This window comes from Chionomys nivalis, chromosome 24 (genome assembly GCF_950005125.1).
Source record: "Chionomys nivalis chromosome 24, mChiNiv1.1, whole genome shotgun sequence".
Lineage (NCBI taxonomy): Eukaryota > Metazoa > Chordata > Mammalia > Rodentia > Cricetidae > Chionomys > Chionomys nivalis.
In genome coordinates, this window is record NC_080109.1 from 18522584 (window position 1) to 18540019 (window position 17436).

The window sequence follows — 17436 nt, forward strand, 5'->3', positions numbered from 1 at the left end:
ATGAATGCCTGGAGGTCAGAAAACTGGTTTAAATCCGGGCTTCACTGTACGTCAAGATCAGGAGCAAAAGACTGTGAGTAAAAAAACTCACTTCCACTTCCTGAGATTCTGACAATTCGAAAACCTTAACGGAAAAACCAGCACAGTGCTCAGCACATAGGTGCTCAAGCCTTGGTAGAAATGGTTAGCATTATGTTTCCCGCCAAATTTCCTTCTACACAACTTTATGGTGTTTAGACACAATTATGAAAACTTTGATTACTACTATACTAACATGAATCTCCCTTTATATTTGGCTTCTTTATAAATGCTTTTCCTAAGCCCCAAGCAGAGCTCTGACTACACAACAGCCCAAGAAAGCTGCCTTCTTTTCCTGTTTGTTTTGAGGACAGTGTATGCAGCATCTGTGATGCCTACCCTGCTGGTGTCCCTGATTTCAACACTTCTTATCTAAAACTTCTAGAAGAATGTGAAATCTTAAGTAAGAGATCCTTTCACAGGTGATGTGTACTTTGTCCCCTAAAATCCCTCTTACCTGTGGACTGAAAAGTCCTTTAACCACTCTTATACTTATCACCACAAGGTATTTAGTATTCTGTTTAATGGAGTCAAGAAGACCACATACTTTAGATTAGCTTGCATTAGTACCTAAAATGTTAATAGCAATGGGATTATTAACAAACTCAGGCATGGTCATGTCTGTGGTTTTTTGTTGGTGGTGGTGGTGTTTGTTTGTTTGTTTGTTTGTTTTACTTTTTTTCCTGCTCACCTGAAAAGGTCTCCAAATTTACTCCTGAGGTGGCTACATGAGACATAGAGGTCATAGAGGTAGGCCAGGATACATCTTTCAGGGGAAGAGCATTCTGAGGGGTTGACAACATGCTTCACCACGCCACACAATCTGAGGGCAGAGACATGGGAATAAAAATGGCATGTCTTGATAGTGTGTAAGTAGCTGAGGAAGTCTTTAAAGCGAGAGGGTATGTACCTAGGACCCGGAAATAGGTATCACACAGCAGAAAAAGAACCTCATTGTTCATAAAAATATTAAGTTATTAAACACCAATATTTGTTATGCTGAATACTAGACAGGTTTAAGAAAGGAGAAGTAATGCAAGGGATTTCCCAGCACTAGAATGCAGAGGGCATAGCTGCTGTGACTAGAACACAGGAAGAAAGGGTAGGCAGGACAGGTCAAGGCCATACAGCTTCACAAATTCAATCAGGTAGCAAAGACTACCAAGCACACTAGTTTGGAAAGAAACAATTCTTCAATGCAGGGAATCTGCTGAGTTGGATGTAGGCATAGTATGGAATCCCATTCCTCTTACTTATCCTAACTACAGGCAAATTTATCTTGGTTTACCTTACCTAAACAATGAAAGACCATTCTCTTTAGAGGTATCCTTCAAAATAATGCCTTTATTTCCAAAGTATCAATACTGCAGTAATTTCCCTCCAATTCAAAACCATGACTTCTGTGTTCATATAACGTGAATGTCAGTATGGCATAGATCCATCCATACACGTCTGACTTCACCACCACCAAGGATCTGACACAAGATTCTGCGTAACATCCCCAATAGTGTCACAGATGACTCAGACCCTGAAATGGATTTAATATTCTTCCAACTCACCACCCCCGGAGAAGGCTATCAGGAGAAGTGATTTGTTCAGAGAGAGGAAAGGGGAGATGAGGTTCCCCCATGCATAGTGGAGCACTCTGTACCATTCAGAAGACTATATAAATCTAACTCACTACGAGTCCATGACCAATGAATGAGTTATTGAACGAATTTTCATTTTAAAATTGAATGAATGGGTCAAATGGTGGTGGTGCACGCCTTAAATCCCAGCACTCGGGAGGCAGAGGCAGGCGGATCTCAGTGAGTTTGAGGCCAGCCTTGTCTACAAAGCGAGTTCCAGGACAGCCAGAAATTTTATACAGAGAAATCTTGTCTTGAAAAAAATTAAGAATACTTGTAAAAGTTGTCAAGATTTATTAGTTGTGTGATGTTAGGCACATCACTTTCAAACTCTGCACCTGTTAAACGATATAAAAAAAAAACCCACAGGATTGTATACACACATAGTTCCTCACATTTCAAAGTCTGTAGATTTTTACTATTCTACTTCTTAAACTAGACATATGATTAATGATGCAAACGTCTTTTGGTTTTTTAAGAAAAGCCTCTGTAAAACTGATGCGACTCAAGAAATACAGTTCATAAATTAAATGCATGAGTTAGGTTACAGAGAAAAAAAACAAAAAGACAAATGAAGAAATGAAAGAAAAGAAATGAACAGGCTGTCTTTTCTTAAAAAGCAGGTGAGGAGCAGGCAGCAAGAAGGTCATCAAGAGCTCCTCACATTTCTTGGGCCCTTTAAATTCAGTCTGTTGCAGAAACACTGGGCCATTCCTCAGCCCAACCTCACAAGGGACAGAAGGATGAACCCTTGCCTCTTAGACACAAGCAGACAACTTTTGTTAATTAGGAAGACGATGACCATGTTTCTGCAGTGCTAATGTGTCATAAAGCTTATGTGTCTGATTCTTCAAACATAAGCTGAAGACAGGTGACCAGTTATGGTGCTCACTGCTCTCAGTAACCACGCTCCAGGACAGCATAGAGAAGAGGGCTGTGACTGACCAGGAGATGAAGAGGAGAGTAGCAAGTACACAAAGAGGCAACCACACACACTTCCTGTATTTATAGCTCCTTCCTTAGGAATCAGTTTGGGGAAAATTATTTTTAGGTATGTTTTCATTGGACATTTAATAAGACATTTAAAATGTCAAAACAAATGGTACCCAAGTTGTTTCACTTGTTTGTTTGTTTTTTTTTGTGGGATTCCTCACAATGGGAGTGGGGGTGTCTCTGACTCTTTTGACTGCTTATGGGACCCCTTTCCTCCTTCTAGGATGCCTTGCTCAGCCTTAAAATGAGGGTTTGTGTCTGGTCTAAATGCATCCTGTTATGCCGTGTTCACATGATATCATCGGGAAGCCTGCTCTATTCTGAAAGGAAATGGAGGAGCAACGGATCTGGGAGAGAGATGAAGTAGGGGCGACTAAGAGAAGGAAGGGAGGGAAGGATGAGGTCAGGATGCACTGTAGAGAGAAGAATAAAGAAAAAGAAAATTAAAAAAACTACTTCAAATCAACTGCCTAAAAACAAAATACTTCTTATAACACAGTACAATTTCTCTAAAAATCACTACATCTTTCTCTAAGAATCACTACATTTTAGTTCCTTTTAAGACTAGGAAAGAAGAAAATAATGCCACTTATATACGTACCCTTCAAACACCTGGGCTGTCTGATCAGGATTTAGGATCAGGCAACTATGATACCTCCTGAGCACAGCCACAATGCAGACACACAGTCCTGTAGTGTAACTTCCTGCCAGACTAGAAGACTTCAAGAGCAGCTCAGCTTCAACCACACTCAGTTCATTCAGTAACTACAACAGGAAAAGCAAGAGAAAGAAATGTAGGTGACAAAATAACAGGCAAACCCTTCGATGAACCACGATGCAGTCATTCTGCACATGGCTTCAGGAAACACACTAGTTTCTGCCACTATTTACTTTTAAGCTTTTTCTACTTTAAACAAACGTTCTTCTGTCTAGACACTGGCTTGTAGGAACCCAGGATATAAACAGTGCTGAAATGGTTACTAAAAACTTTCTGATGGCCCAACATCCTGGACTGGGTCATTTTAAAGAACAAACCAATTTTTTTCATCTTCCTTCTTTTTTTTGTTTTGATTTTGTTCTTTTCTCTTTCTTTTGAGTGCAATGCAAGTAGTAACTACTTTCTTATTTATAGAGCTAGAAGCTACTGTATTCCAGAAAAACATGCCCCGTGTTTAGTCATTAACACGGGAATAAATGACCTAAAATGTGCATACTACAGCAGGAAAAATGGAATTAGAGGGGCTATTTTAGAAGTCATTTTTGCTTTTCACTAATAAATTCTACTACAGAGAAAATAGTGTTCAATACCCAGTACCCACATGATGTCTCATAAGCATCTTAACTCCACTTCCAAGAGATCCAGTGACCTCTTTTGAACTCCATAGGCACCAGGAACACACACTGTGAACATATGCATGCAGGCAAGTTACCCATCTACATAAAATAAAATAAATCTAAAAAAAATAAACTTAAGCCAGGTCACAAGCTTACTCAGGTACTCAGACACTGAGTAGTGAGGTCACTTCAGATGGAGGCTTCAGGACAGCTGAACAATAGAGGGATTTTTAGATCAATAAATAGAAAATTTAAAGAAACATGCTCTTTAATGTTTGGTAGATTTCCTTTCCTAAATATGAGAAAGGCAGTCTTTTGACACCTGTATTGCAAAGTCAATTAGTCCATTGATGTTGAGCGCCGGCTCCATGAGATCAAAGATGAGTTGGATATGATGAGCCAGAGGCAAGTGATAGGATGTTCCAGACGCAAAGCTTGTGATTTGCTCCAGCACGTTGTTAGAGATCTGCTCAGACAAAAGCAAGGAAAGTCACACAACCACCGTCTGCATGATGCTTCAGGTAGATAAATTAGTTTGATTTTTAAAGTAACAAATATGAATTCATGGGATTCTATTTAGAAATTAGAACGTATTTATATAGAAATCAAAACATTTACAAATCAGCATTCTTATAATCGTAATTTAAAAAAGTAAAATGAATTGCAATATAATCACATACTAGTGACCCCAAAGGAGAAGCACCCAGAAGTGTTAATCCCCAGACACCAGGAAATGTTAACTGAAGAGCAATAGATCCTTCTCAGTTTCACAATGTTTTAATTAAGTCATCAACAGGTTTCCCCTTCGTCAATAGTGATGATATTGGGTCAGCATGCCATAAAGTAAGTACATTAGGAATTATTTTATTATGATTATTATATAATTATTATTACAATTATAATAATTATTTTTGCATACTGCTGATTATTGTGAAGAAAAAATACTTACAGAATATAAACATATGTTGAAGGAGGCAACCTGAGACTTAAACATGAAGCTTGAGAGGCTTCCAGGTCTATAAGGAGCATTTATAAAAATCAAGGTTCAAAGTACACTGCTCGAGATTTTTAAGGAAGGAGAAATATTCAAAACAGGTGACAAAAGAGCCTGGAATGGCTACCTGAGATGTCACTTGATGCTGATCAAAGTACGAGAGGAGCTGGAGTTTCGTGAACACGGTTTCCGGGGTGGGAAAAATCTCCTGCTTGTTCTTCCTGGCTTTCTGTCCTTCATCCCCAACTAAATAAACATAACATGTGTTACTTTCCATTTAAATGAAGCTTTCTGTGTTTTTCAAGAAACTTTTTTTTGATGTGTGTGTATGCATGTTCACATATTATTACACATGTATGGAGTCCAGAGGAAGATATCTGGAGTTACCCCTCAGGCGATATCACCATATTATTTTATTTAGTGACCGGGTATCTTACCGACCGAAACTCACCAAGTAGGCTAAACTGGCTGGATAAGGACAGAAGAGGTCTGCCCATATCCAGTCACCCGACCATCACGCACACCTAGCAATGGGAGAGAGACCAGGCTCCATCATGTCCAGCCATGTTTCGGTGTGTCCTGGCACTGTACTGAGTTACCTTCCTGTCCCCAGTTTTTATGATACTTTTTTTATTGAAGTAGAGAATATATAGAAGACAGCATATACACTTTCCATTTTTTACATGAATGAGATTCAAATCATGAAATAACGTCTCAGAAGCCCACCTATTCCACTCTAATCACCTCTTCTTCCCCCAGAGGACAAAGCTTTGGATATCTTACATCTTGAGTGGGTGGAAATTTTCACTCAGCATTATGCTTTCGGACTGGTTCATTGTGAAGGTAATTTTAATTTGTTCTAAAATTTAATAATCATCACATACATTATTTTTACATATATAGTACATATAATATGCCATTATATATCAATTCTAGTGAATAATGACTAGCTACCATAAAGTACCTTTATGAACATTAATCATTAATTCACTTTAAAATTACAATATCAACAATAAATGTCCATGGGGGAAGCATCAGGCCCACTATGTTTAAACAGGCCAAATTTAAGGCTTTAAACATTACCTATTATTTATTTAATATGTGTTCATATGCAGTCACCATGGAACATGAGGGGAGGACAGAGGAAAACATGTAGAAACTATTTCCTCCAGAAATTAAATTCAGATCCTGAGGCTTGATGGAAAGTTCCTTTGTCCACTGAGCCATTTTACTGGATTTTAGACTCACCTCAGCTATTTTTCTAGATAAATTAAATATGCATGCATTTTATACACAACTTTGCTTATATTGGGGAACTCTTGTTTTCTTCACAGCTAAGAACAAAATACAAAACTACAATGTGGTATCTAGAAACAGGATTGTATCTATGTATTACTGTAGGTAGGATATTTACCATCACTGTGTGCTACCTGGCCAGCAGCAACTCAGAAGGAGCTCTGTGACCCACTCTCCTCTAGGGAGGTAATTTCACATGTCTTTTATGTCTCTGCTGAAGGTATACAAACCCAGCAATATTCAGGTTACTCCACACTACTTTGCTCATGTCAAATGTGATACTTGACAAAATGACAACAGAAGTGACTTCACTTTGAACAGTAAGCCAAATAAAAAAAAAAAAGTCATCTTGGTTCATTTGATACAACAGATAACGATACCAGAATAAATAAGTTAGTAAGATGTGCTGGCACTGGGCAGGGGAGACAGGTCGGTTAAGGCTCTGAGTGCAGATCCTGGAACCAGTGTTTAAAAACAAGTCTAGGAGTGGGGACACCTGCGTATAACCACAGCACTGGGAGGTAGAGCTAGGAGAACTAGTAGAAACTAGTTGCTGAGTTACAAGCCAGCAAAAGGCCATGTCTCAAAGCAAACAAGCAAACAGTGGAAGGAGCTGGAAGAAAGATACTTGAAGCTGTTTTCTGACCTTCATAGATACGTACACACACGCGCGCGCGCGCGCACATGACCATAAAAGAATTGCTTACAATCATGAAATCTCCTAAGACCAAAACGAACACAAAAGACTTGAGGAAGTAGGTCTTGCTACAAATCCTCAAGTGCATTTTTTTTTTGCTCATTTGTGCAAACAGGCTCCATTACTGACACACGTAATGCCATACGAGCTCAACTGAAGAGATAGAATTGAGTCTTGCAATTAAGAAAGAATCCTGGTACTTAGCGGTGGCTCTAAATGAATGATTACAATGCCATTTGCACAAGTAACAATACACTCTTAATATAACGGTTTTTCGTACCTACTGTTTTCATGACATACATTAATCCTCTTCTACTCCTTAAATTTTACATTAACTTTTTAAGCCTTTAAATTCTGAAAGTGCTTCCCTTTCTGGTAAACTGGACATGAAACCTGGGTGGTTAACTGAAATGCTATTTAAACTTTAAGTTAGGGGGAGCAGAGGTAGCTAAATTGGGAGACCGTTCATGTAGCAGGCTCACAGGCAGGGTTCAGTCCCTCCTCACACATAGAGCGCAAGGTGATGTAAGCCTCTAATGCTAGCACGTGAGAGACAGAAGCAAGAGGAACAGAAGTACAGGGTAATCCCTCAAATTCCAGTCTGTCTGGAAAACAGAAGACCCTATCTGAAAAGGACAAATCATAACAAAAGACTTCATGTTAGAAACCCTGAGGGGAAACCTGGCTGGTTCCCCAAGTGTCTTCAAGTGCTCCTCAAAAATCTAAGTTTTGTTTTCCCAACAACAAAATCTTTTCCTTACTAGTCTTCATTCTGCTGAGTAAGATAGGTGTAGGTCTCTCTCTCTCTCTCTCTCTCTCTCTCTCTCTCTCTCTCTGTGTGTGTGTGTGTGTGTGTGTATACAAATTTCCATTAGCCCCAAGTACAGCTGGCTAACTTCTGGTGTATAAACGAAGTCTTAACTAATAACTTAAAATGAAGATTGCTTAATGGATGGCAGGGCACTATATCTGAAATTAATATAATTATAATAGAAGGAAAAAATAACCTCTGGAGATGCCACTTTGAAGTGACTGATACTTTGAAATGCTGAACAAGAAATGTCTTTTTTTGTTTGTTTGTTTTAGTCCATATGCAAGTACTGTCTACTTAAGGGTTTGGTACAAAGACAGAACAGACAATGGTCTGGCATTAAAACACTTCTATGAAGGAAGGAAGTAGGCTCAGCAGAAAAGACACCACACGGTTTCCTTCCCCTTCCAACCTCCTTTGGTCTTTTTTTAATCCAGAAATTTCAGAGATCCGCAAAGGCCCTCTACGCTAACTGGATAAGTTTAAGCATGACTGTGTCTCCTGCGGGCATCAGCACCCCCAACCCCCATTCTATACCAAAAGCTGCTCTGAAGGTTCTTTGCTAGCTTGCTGCAAGGCTTCTAAATTCAATCTTCTGGCGCAATTCATTTCCTCTTTTCTCTGAGAGGGAGAACACAGCACAACTGATAAATGGTTTTCTTAGACAGAACAGTCTCTTGTCCAAGCTCACGAGAAGCCAACAAAACACAATTTCATTTCCCTTTCTCGGCTCTTGGTCATTTCTCATAATGTTGGTGTGTTTGCGGGCCCTGAACTGGCACGGGAAGGGAGGCAGGGCATGGGATGGAGATCACACATGAGGACCTCTGTGTTCGCATAGCCTCAGACTCTGTCCCTCGGACACTGGGGCCCCAGAAAACAGGCACAAACACACACGGGTAGGCCTGCTGTGCTCAGGCAAGTGCACTATTTCAAGTATCTCAACTTTTAGGAATAGTCTAGCATACATAAGCAGGCCCTAGTAGTTTATCCTGTTAAAATCTCAAAAACAGAGGTTTCGTCTCAAGAAGGAAAATCTCCACTAGGAAAGTGAGCTCTCCACACAGGGGAAATGCAACCCTTTTCTTCCATGCAACCCTTTTCCTCCTTTATAGGACTGACGTGTCAGAGCGGGAAAGATCAGTGGTGGCGCTAAGGTATAAAGTGGTGACATGTTCTAAACCGTGACTGTAAAACGATGTACACTCGCAAAGAGTCACTGGGCAAATATGAAGTAGATAATGGCACGACTCCAATTATGCAAGGCGGTGACACAATACGGGGGCAAAGCTCAGGAAATGAAAAGCCTGTGAAAAGAACAGGGAGGGAAAACTCCAAGTCAAAAAGGCACTACTACTGAAGATCTCATGCCTCTGTCACCTGGAGTTATTAGGTGACAGACTTAGCCATGACTACTATCGCCACTCTCTTGCTGAGTAACACGAAATCATTAATTGGACCATGATTTGCATCTAACGTGAAACACGAGAGGACAAAGAAACAGCCAACCACAAGCTTGTAAAAATGATGCAAAGAAGAAGTAAACTGACTGTTTGCAGGCAGAGCGTTCCATCTCATTATTCAGCACATCATCTACAGTGATGACTACAGAAAACACATATGGAACTTGCCCTGTCTACTTACAGGAGGTGGCTGCCTAACACAAAGGTCGCTAGCAATGAACACAAGACCTTAAAATGCAAATGTGCCTATTCATATTTCAGTGTGAAAGTCATTCAAGAGAGGAAACACTGGTGACAGTGACGTGGGCCACTCTGATAAAGCCTGTGAGAACAGGGAACACAAACAAAGGCAGCAGGAGCCAGGGCACTGGGGCTCCTTACCCCCTGATTCCGTGGTGCTCTTCTTGTTTAGGATTCTCAGGATATCTTTGGTAATCTTCTTCAGCTGATGCCTGGCTTCGTCACGCTCTTTTCCGACTCCGTAGAGAAGGATTGTGCGCTGGTTACATTCATGACTTGAAGACTCATCCTGAAAGACAGCAAATGCCTCTGAAGCCAGTTTGCAGGGCTGGGGGCACATGTCATACTCCTGAAACACACTAGTCACGGCCTCTCCATGCCTGTTTGTGGGGGCGGCATCTGCCAGCTCTGCAACTCACCTCAACCTCTACCGGCAACACCCCTGTTTTTCCAGTTTGGAACATGCTAAAGTAAAAAAATAATAAAGTACCAGCTGGCCTGAAGCATTTGATGTGGGCGTACCCTGCAGAGTAAGTTCTGGCTATTGAAAGATTTTTCATTGTCTAAATTTTAACATGGCATAGAATGATGATACTATTTCCTTAGTGAGCTTGGTCTCAGATGTACAGCAATAGAGTGTGTTTTATATTTAGGGAAAAAAATATTACTAGGACCTTCAACCACCTTCAGAAAAGGGTACTACACTTACTTCAACATGACTGTGTAAGATATATTAATATTTATTTCCAGATGACAATAAAGGAAAGCATAAGAATCACCATGTATAAGCTAAGTCGCTAGAAACACATAGTTTGAGATGCTCATTTTTGCTCTTCCATTTTAGACCCCAGACTTCTCAAATGATCAAGGCAAATCCAAGCGCGACTTCTTCCCTTGTGAGAAAATAAATTACTGGGTCACTGAATAATGAATGTAAGTCTAGCATTGAGATGAATTTACCCTTAGCCAAATGTAACAGCCTAACTCAGGTTAGGACTGGCTTAAATTTTTCAATGTTAATTTCTCCTTGACATCTTTTGTTTTCCATTTTCTGAGTAAAGTTATTTACTTCTCAGCTGGACCTTTCACTGTATCTCTCTTCTTTGTTACTCTTCGTACAGCACCGTCCATTCGAAGGCCTCCCCTTCCTCCTCGCCTCTTATCCTAAAGAACTCCTCCTAGGGGATATGTTTATCATAGGCAACAGCCAAACCCCTCAGAAATGAGGACCTGCAGCATTGCCCATAGGGTTCTGTGTGTTCCCTGCATACAGAACAAACACTGTGCTTCCAAGGCTGGTGGGCAAGTGTTCACTCTCCAATTCAGGCTAATTCAATTACCCGGGTGCTAGAAATAATAATTCCTGTTGACTTCTCGTTCTATATCCCTCTGCTAATTCTTAATGTTCCAAAGGGTCCAAATAGACCTAAAGAGGTCCAGACAGGGATGGTGAAAGATAAAAGGTCCACATACTAGTAACAACTCAGGACAGCTACAGCCCCATAGTGTACCATGCTTAGGGCTGAGAGAGCTTGGAATGTATCCTAGTCACGACAGTAAACAACTCATAATCCTGTGTAACATAATCCTACTTCCTAGTCTCTGAGTCTTCTTCTGAAGAACAGAATAGTGCCTGCAAGTGACTGCAAGAATAACCAAGACATACGCAATGCAATGTCCTAGAACACTGTATGTATGTATGTATGTATGTATATCTATATATATATATACATGGTGCTCACTGCTCACATTCTAGACTCCCACTCCTCCACACACACCAAGAATCCACAAGGTATTGCATTAATCAACATTTCGCACGGACCTGCTTAAGCTCTTCCTGTCACCTAAAAGGCATGATCTTAATTGCTGACATTTACCTCGAGGGAGAGTGTTAGGACCCTATCAGTGTCCTCAGCACAGGGACTAGGAAGGGGGAAGCAGGGTTTGGGGCATTCAGACAAAGCATTCATTTTCTAGGTTGTTGGTTTTTTTGTTTTTTTTTTTTTTTTGGCATTAATGGTTGTCTTCCTGAGTTCCTCGTTATTCTCTTTAGTAAGCACCAAGGTGGCCCTTAATGCTTAGTGAGCATACCAAGCAAAAAGAGAAGTCAGTGCAATAAGGAACAAACATGGGTGAAGGAAGATTGAAGAGAAGAAAAGAAGACAAAAATCACTGTTTTGTAAGGAACAACTGGCTGTTAAAATGCTAAGAAAGTTTAAGAAGTGAGAAACCAAAAGAAAGGTCATGTTTGTGTGGTGAACGGAGTCTCAGCTGTGGGGATGAGGAACAGAAAGCAGAATCTAGCGAGCACCTGATGGAGAAAAGTGTCAGACAGCAGGGTCCAGTGAGTGAGTGTGCATCACGCTGGATTTCATTGAATCAAATCGAAAAGGTTGTTGGAGATAAAACAAGAAAATGTGTGGTTAATGTGTATTGGGTTTGATGTGGGCACTAATGTCGGTCAGAGTTGAGGTGGTGAGGAGAGCATTAGGACCAGAGGAATGTGCAAAGCTTCCACGTTCTACGTAGTTGGCTGAGATGGTGGAGAACAGGAGCCAGCCATGAAAATGATACACATCTGTGCTTCTTTTCTAAGATGCTCTAGCCAAGCAAGGCCCAGAAGTCAGGTTTGGGGACATGATAGGGACCATTAACCAATGGTCCAACAGGGATCAAATGGAGGCAAAGAGTCAGTTTAGATGTGATGTTTATTTTTATTTTTAATTTTGCTTTGTTTGGTTTTATTAAAAACTTGTGTGTACCTCAAAAGAGAAGTTTCTCTAGAGTGGCTGTGAAGCGAGAGGTTGAGGAGCGAACTTCTATGGAAGGAATGGGAGCAGGGGTGGCTGAGAAGCGATTCAAGTTTACTAGAAGCTGAGTAGGAAAAATGAGTTAAAAAAGAAAATGTGACTCACAATAAACAGCAAGCTCTTGTTTCAAATGATGACACGAATAAAGACACCTTCAAAGGATGGCAGGTTTGTGGAGCAGATTGTTGATGAGAGGTGGGAGACAATGGGTCACTGTCTAGAGTGACAGAGGAGACAAGAACACTGCCTATGCAACCTCAGGCAAAAAAACATTAGTAACTTGCCCTGATTGAGAGAGAGGTGATGGAGCCACTGCAGAAGAGCATACAAAGAGATAGGAAGGATTCTACAAGAAGACATTACTGACTTCCTTAAGTTAGTATCAGGAAAAGAGCAATAACTATTATTGGCTTTCCAACTGCAAAGCAGGGACATTTTGAAGTTTCCAGCAGGCTACATGACTTGTTTATGTCTATTTTTTTTCTATAAGTAGAAAAATGTACAAAACCCCAAACTGAGTTTATCAGGTAAGAAGCAAGTCAACCTATGAACATACACCAAATACTTACAAAGGTGGAAGTCCTTTATCTTAGTATTTGAGCATCCTGACATTGCATAGTTGTAAGTAATGTTAATGATCTGAGACCAGAACTAAAAACTATACTAATAGATTTTCCCTAAAGGGTATATTCTTTGGACAGAAAAGAACCAGCTGAATCCACTACAGAACTCCATCTGTCTTTATTTTTAGGATAAGTGCAGAGAACTGAACAGGCCATGTCCCCTGTAAACTGAGTACTCTGAAGAACATCCTCCACATCGGTTACTTCCTCTCCCCGAGCATCACATCATGCAAACAGAGGCCTAGCTGGCTAAGAAACCAGAAGGCTTTCTCTTTAAAACCACAGCACGCTTACCCACCCTAGAAAATATCTTCTCAGACAGACATCCTTAGGAAGAAATAATGGAGTTGGCCAAATTAAGGTCTTCTCTCAGCCATCTTCATTTCTTTAAAATTAACATTAAGAATAACTGCCAAAATGTGTATGCTTTAAATGTGTATGCCTTACAGTGTGGGATAACAGAAACTGAAGTCATCAGAACAATGTGCACAGAGTTCATGATACACTATTTCTCTTCTTTCAGGCAAGGACCAGGCTGACAGATACTTGAATTACAAGACACGGCCTTTGCTAAATATTCCCAATGCCCAACACTGCTTGTTTTTTTAAAACTATATTTATATAACCTAAATTGCTATGGGAAAAAACCCTAAGCTAGCTAATAAGAGACATGCTCTGGTAAAATGTACTAGTTTAATCAAAAAATCATTGATATGAAAACGATTAAAGCCATTAGAATTGAAAAGACTCCAAATATGACCAAATATCTAATTACATCTTCATCCTCCTGCCCAAACCGAAATTCATAAGAACCACATGCACTTTAAGGAATGGCCTCCTGGGCTCAGAGCAATGCTATAGGAATTAAAACAAATTTTAGATGAACAGAAACTATTATCTTCAATGGATTTGACAAAATAATTAAACATTTAAAACAAAAGTTTTGTTCAATTTTCCAAATTATCTTGAATATAAAATATATTAAATTTTATTTGCCAATAATACTATTACAGAGTGTTGGTGATGGTGTTGTTTACTGACAGGAGGAGGCGGATGTGACCAATTGATTGTGCTACATGATAACACAGAGGTTTTTTAAATTGATTTTATTGAATTATACATTTTTCTCTGCTTCCCTCTCTTCCTCCCCCCTTCCTTCAACCCTCTCCCATGGTCCTCATGCTCCCAATTTACTCAGGAGATCTTGTCTTTTTCTACTTCCCATGTGCATTAGATCCATGTATGTCTCTCTCAGGGTCCTCATTGTTGTCTAGGTTCTCTGGGATTGTGAATTATAGGCTGGCTTTATTTGCTTTATGTCTAAAAGCCACTTATGAGTGAGTAATATGATATTGTCTTTCTGAGTCTGGGTTACCTCAATTAATATGATGTTTTCTAGCTCCATCCATTTACCTGCAAATTTCAAGATGGCATTATTTTTTTTCTGCTGAATAACAACAGAGTTTTAGGATGAGACACTTTCCACGTAAATATTTTAGTGACTTTCAAGGCTAGGTGACCAAAGGGGAAATTGGCAGTTGTCCCCAATGAGAAAATATGAGAAGGTTGAGAGAAAAGTGTTTGTGTTTGTCACTTAAAATCTGAGGAAAGATGAAACAGGTCAAAGCTCTTTTTAGCCTTCAAATTACTATTGAGAATGTTCCAGGGATTTGAAAATCTATATTCTTAGTAAGAAAGCATAGCTGAGGAATCATGAGTTGATTTTCTTTTAACCTGGCAGGCTGATTCACTGAAGGCAATCTATAATTCTCCTTCTGGAAACCTGTTTTAACAGAGATCTCAGAAACAGTATAATTATCTGAGAGTTTAGAATTGGGTATAAAGGCAAGGAGAGCGCTTATGTAACAAAAGGCAGTGCGGTTGTTTGGTTCTCCCTGGGCCCTGAAGAGGAAAGAGACCAGAGGAGGCATGCGGGAGAGTCTCAGGAGCAAAGCATGCTATGGACCAGAGAACGTGGCTTGGGATGGAGTCTCCAATTAACCTGACTGCTCCACCTAGTTTCCTTCATTCAAAAACTGATCACAGGATGAGTACTGGCCGATAAAATAAATGTGGGTTAACTATGGCAGTGTAAGAGATCAAATGTGGGCGATTATTATCTCGAAGTGTAAAGCTCTTTTAAAAAAGTATTTCAGACACTCAAATCAGCAAGTAAGACCAGTTTAATTGGCTTTGCTTATATGAAGGTCAGAACAACCACGTAGACTTTTCAAAAGTCTAAAATCAAATCACTACTTCTTTCTAGGTGATGGAAATACTGCAGTTAGTATGTAACTGAATGTTGCTGAAGTGAATGAAATTGGTGGCTTGATTTCAAATTGTGGTGGCAATAATAGTCCTATGTCTATTTAATCCAGTGGTCCTCACGCTTTAGTTTGCCTGAGCATCACCTGGAAGGAAGATTAAATACAAAGGGGGGGTCTCTGGTTCATGGAGACTAGGTAGGTTCCCTAAATGCACATTCTAAAAACAGGGTTCATTCAAGTGATGCTGAGCTGCCACAACACACTCTCAAACCACTAAATCAATTTAACAAGTATACACACACTCAAAATTCAGAATTGTAGAATATGTCTTCTTAGTAGAAGCATCTACCCAAGGAATTTTACTGCTAACAGAAAGCCATTTCGGTACTTGTGCACAATGCATGCAGTTTATCTCCAAATGCAGGAGCCAGAAATATAAATATAAATAAACAGTAACAAATTTATCTTACAATTTCACTCCAAGTGTATCTTTTGCCTGTTTTAGTATAAAATTTAAGGAATTGCATATAATAATGATACAAAGGTGATTTAATAGAACCATTACCCACAGACTCAACTAAAAACCAAAAAACAAAAACCAACCAAACAAAAAAACCACTGTTCATTATTTCAGTTTTATTCAGAACAACCAAGAAGACTGCTCATGCAATCAGCCTGGCAATGGATACAACTGTTTTCTTTCCTAATATAATTTGGGAGTCTAATAATTTATAATGGGATGATGCTGTTTTGCCCACAAAGACGTTAATCAATCACAGATTTTAAGTAATGTCATTATGAACCAGGATAAAACAAGAAGCAAAAGGCTTACCATCCCTAAGGAAGCACACATTTCGAGATAATAGAATTACTTGTTAGACAGTGACACACCACCCACTTTGAGCACACTATGTTTTCAGGTGAACAACCATCTGAGAAAGCAAGTTTGCAACCTTCCCCCAGGACCAGATTTAGAAAACTTCATCTCAACTTGAATTTATCATTTATTTGCATGGAAAATCCCCCTCCGAAAAACACTCTACCTTACTGATTCTATTACAGGTTTTAGAAAAAAAAGAAAGTCACAGTATCTTAAACTGGTTTTAAAAAGATGACTTTTCAGCCACCTTTGCCCCATTATTTCCCAAGAGATAAAAGCAGAAGTCCTAAAGCCAGACAGATTCAGTGTCTGCACAGCTTTGAATGTGCAGTGGAAGGTAATCTCTCACTAGGATGTTCTTCCTTCCCCTCTCCCTTTATTTCTCTCTAGAACGCTCAAGACTGCATTGCTGAAAACTCAGCAGATTCTCTATCACAGACAACACTGGCAACTAAACTAAGTACTGAGGGAAAACACCAGATGCCGGCCTGCAAGTTCCACTAACTAGTATTACTGGAGATACCCAAAACCTTCAGGACCAACGGGATAACCAGGTAAGGTTACATTATCACTTGACAGACTTGTGCTTATGCTATGACGTATATGCATGTTTTCCAAGTTTGTTTGTAAGATCGAAAACCTTACATAACAATAAACAAAATGAGAAGCATACAGTTTTTGAAAAACATTAAGTTAAAAAACTAAGATACTAGTCTTAGTGGCATGGGAGATTAAGTGCTTCAATAAAAATATGACAAAGCATGGATAAATGTTAATGTTTTGACTGTGAAATGAGAATTAAATATAAACAAAGGAACAGGATTTCCCAATGTTAAGAGATTTGTTAAATAATTTACCTACTATGTACAATGAGCCTTCCTAAGGTAGAATTGCCAGAACAATCTAGAAATGGACAAGCAGAAGGTAATAGTGAAGGTCAAGAGAGCTGAACTCAGTGGTTTGCTCTCACCTCTGAGGTGTAGAGTAAGAGGTGCTGAGGTTATACTCCTGGTAATAGTCTTAACTGTATAATTTTCAGTAATTAAAGGATTCCATTGACATTTGGAGGGAATATCTGCTATCTTAATTGATCATGTTAGAGCTTATATAAGAGTTATATGGGTTTTTAAAACTGTATTGGAATATGAGAAGTTCTGCCAATTGAGAAATCATTTTATTTGTTTGATGGAAATTTGAAAATCTTTAAACTCCATCTTAAATTTCCAGTTAGATGCCATATATAGAATCCAAGTCAACTGGCTGATGAGTCAACACTCTTCCTTATGCTGTCTATTGTGTGATAACTTTGGAAAGCAGATGA

General features: G+C 39.4%; 2 protein-coding genes across 9 annotated transcripts in view; one reads left to right on the top strand and one right to left on the bottom strand.

The window, feature by feature from the left end:
* Med12l (mediator complex subunit 12L) overlaps positions 1–17436 on the bottom strand; it is a 297109-nt gene that overhangs the window by 53456 nt on the left and 226217 nt on the right. For all 8 annotated transcript variants that reach the window (XM_057756832.1, XM_057756830.1, XM_057756835.1 and 5 more), the window contains 5 exons: positions 9677–9824; positions 5156–5274; positions 4357–4500; positions 3301–3464; positions 770–901 (listed from right to left, as the gene is read on the bottom strand). In XM_057756832.1, the coding sequence (XP_057612815.1) occupies positions 770–901; positions 3301–3464; positions 4357–4500; positions 5156–5274; positions 9677–9824 (707 nt within the window). The remainder of the gene's footprint in view (positions 1–769; positions 902–3300; positions 3465–4356; positions 4501–5155; positions 5275–9676; positions 9825–17436) is intronic.
* Positions 1–17436, top strand: part of P2ry12 (purinergic receptor P2Y12) — a 40033-nt gene that overhangs the window by 19770 nt on the left and 2827 nt on the right. Inside the window, exon 2 of the mRNA XM_057756838.1 lies at positions 16506–16669. The gene's annotated coding sequence lies outside the window, so the exon portion shown is untranslated. The remainder of the gene's footprint in view (positions 1–16505; positions 16670–17436) is intronic.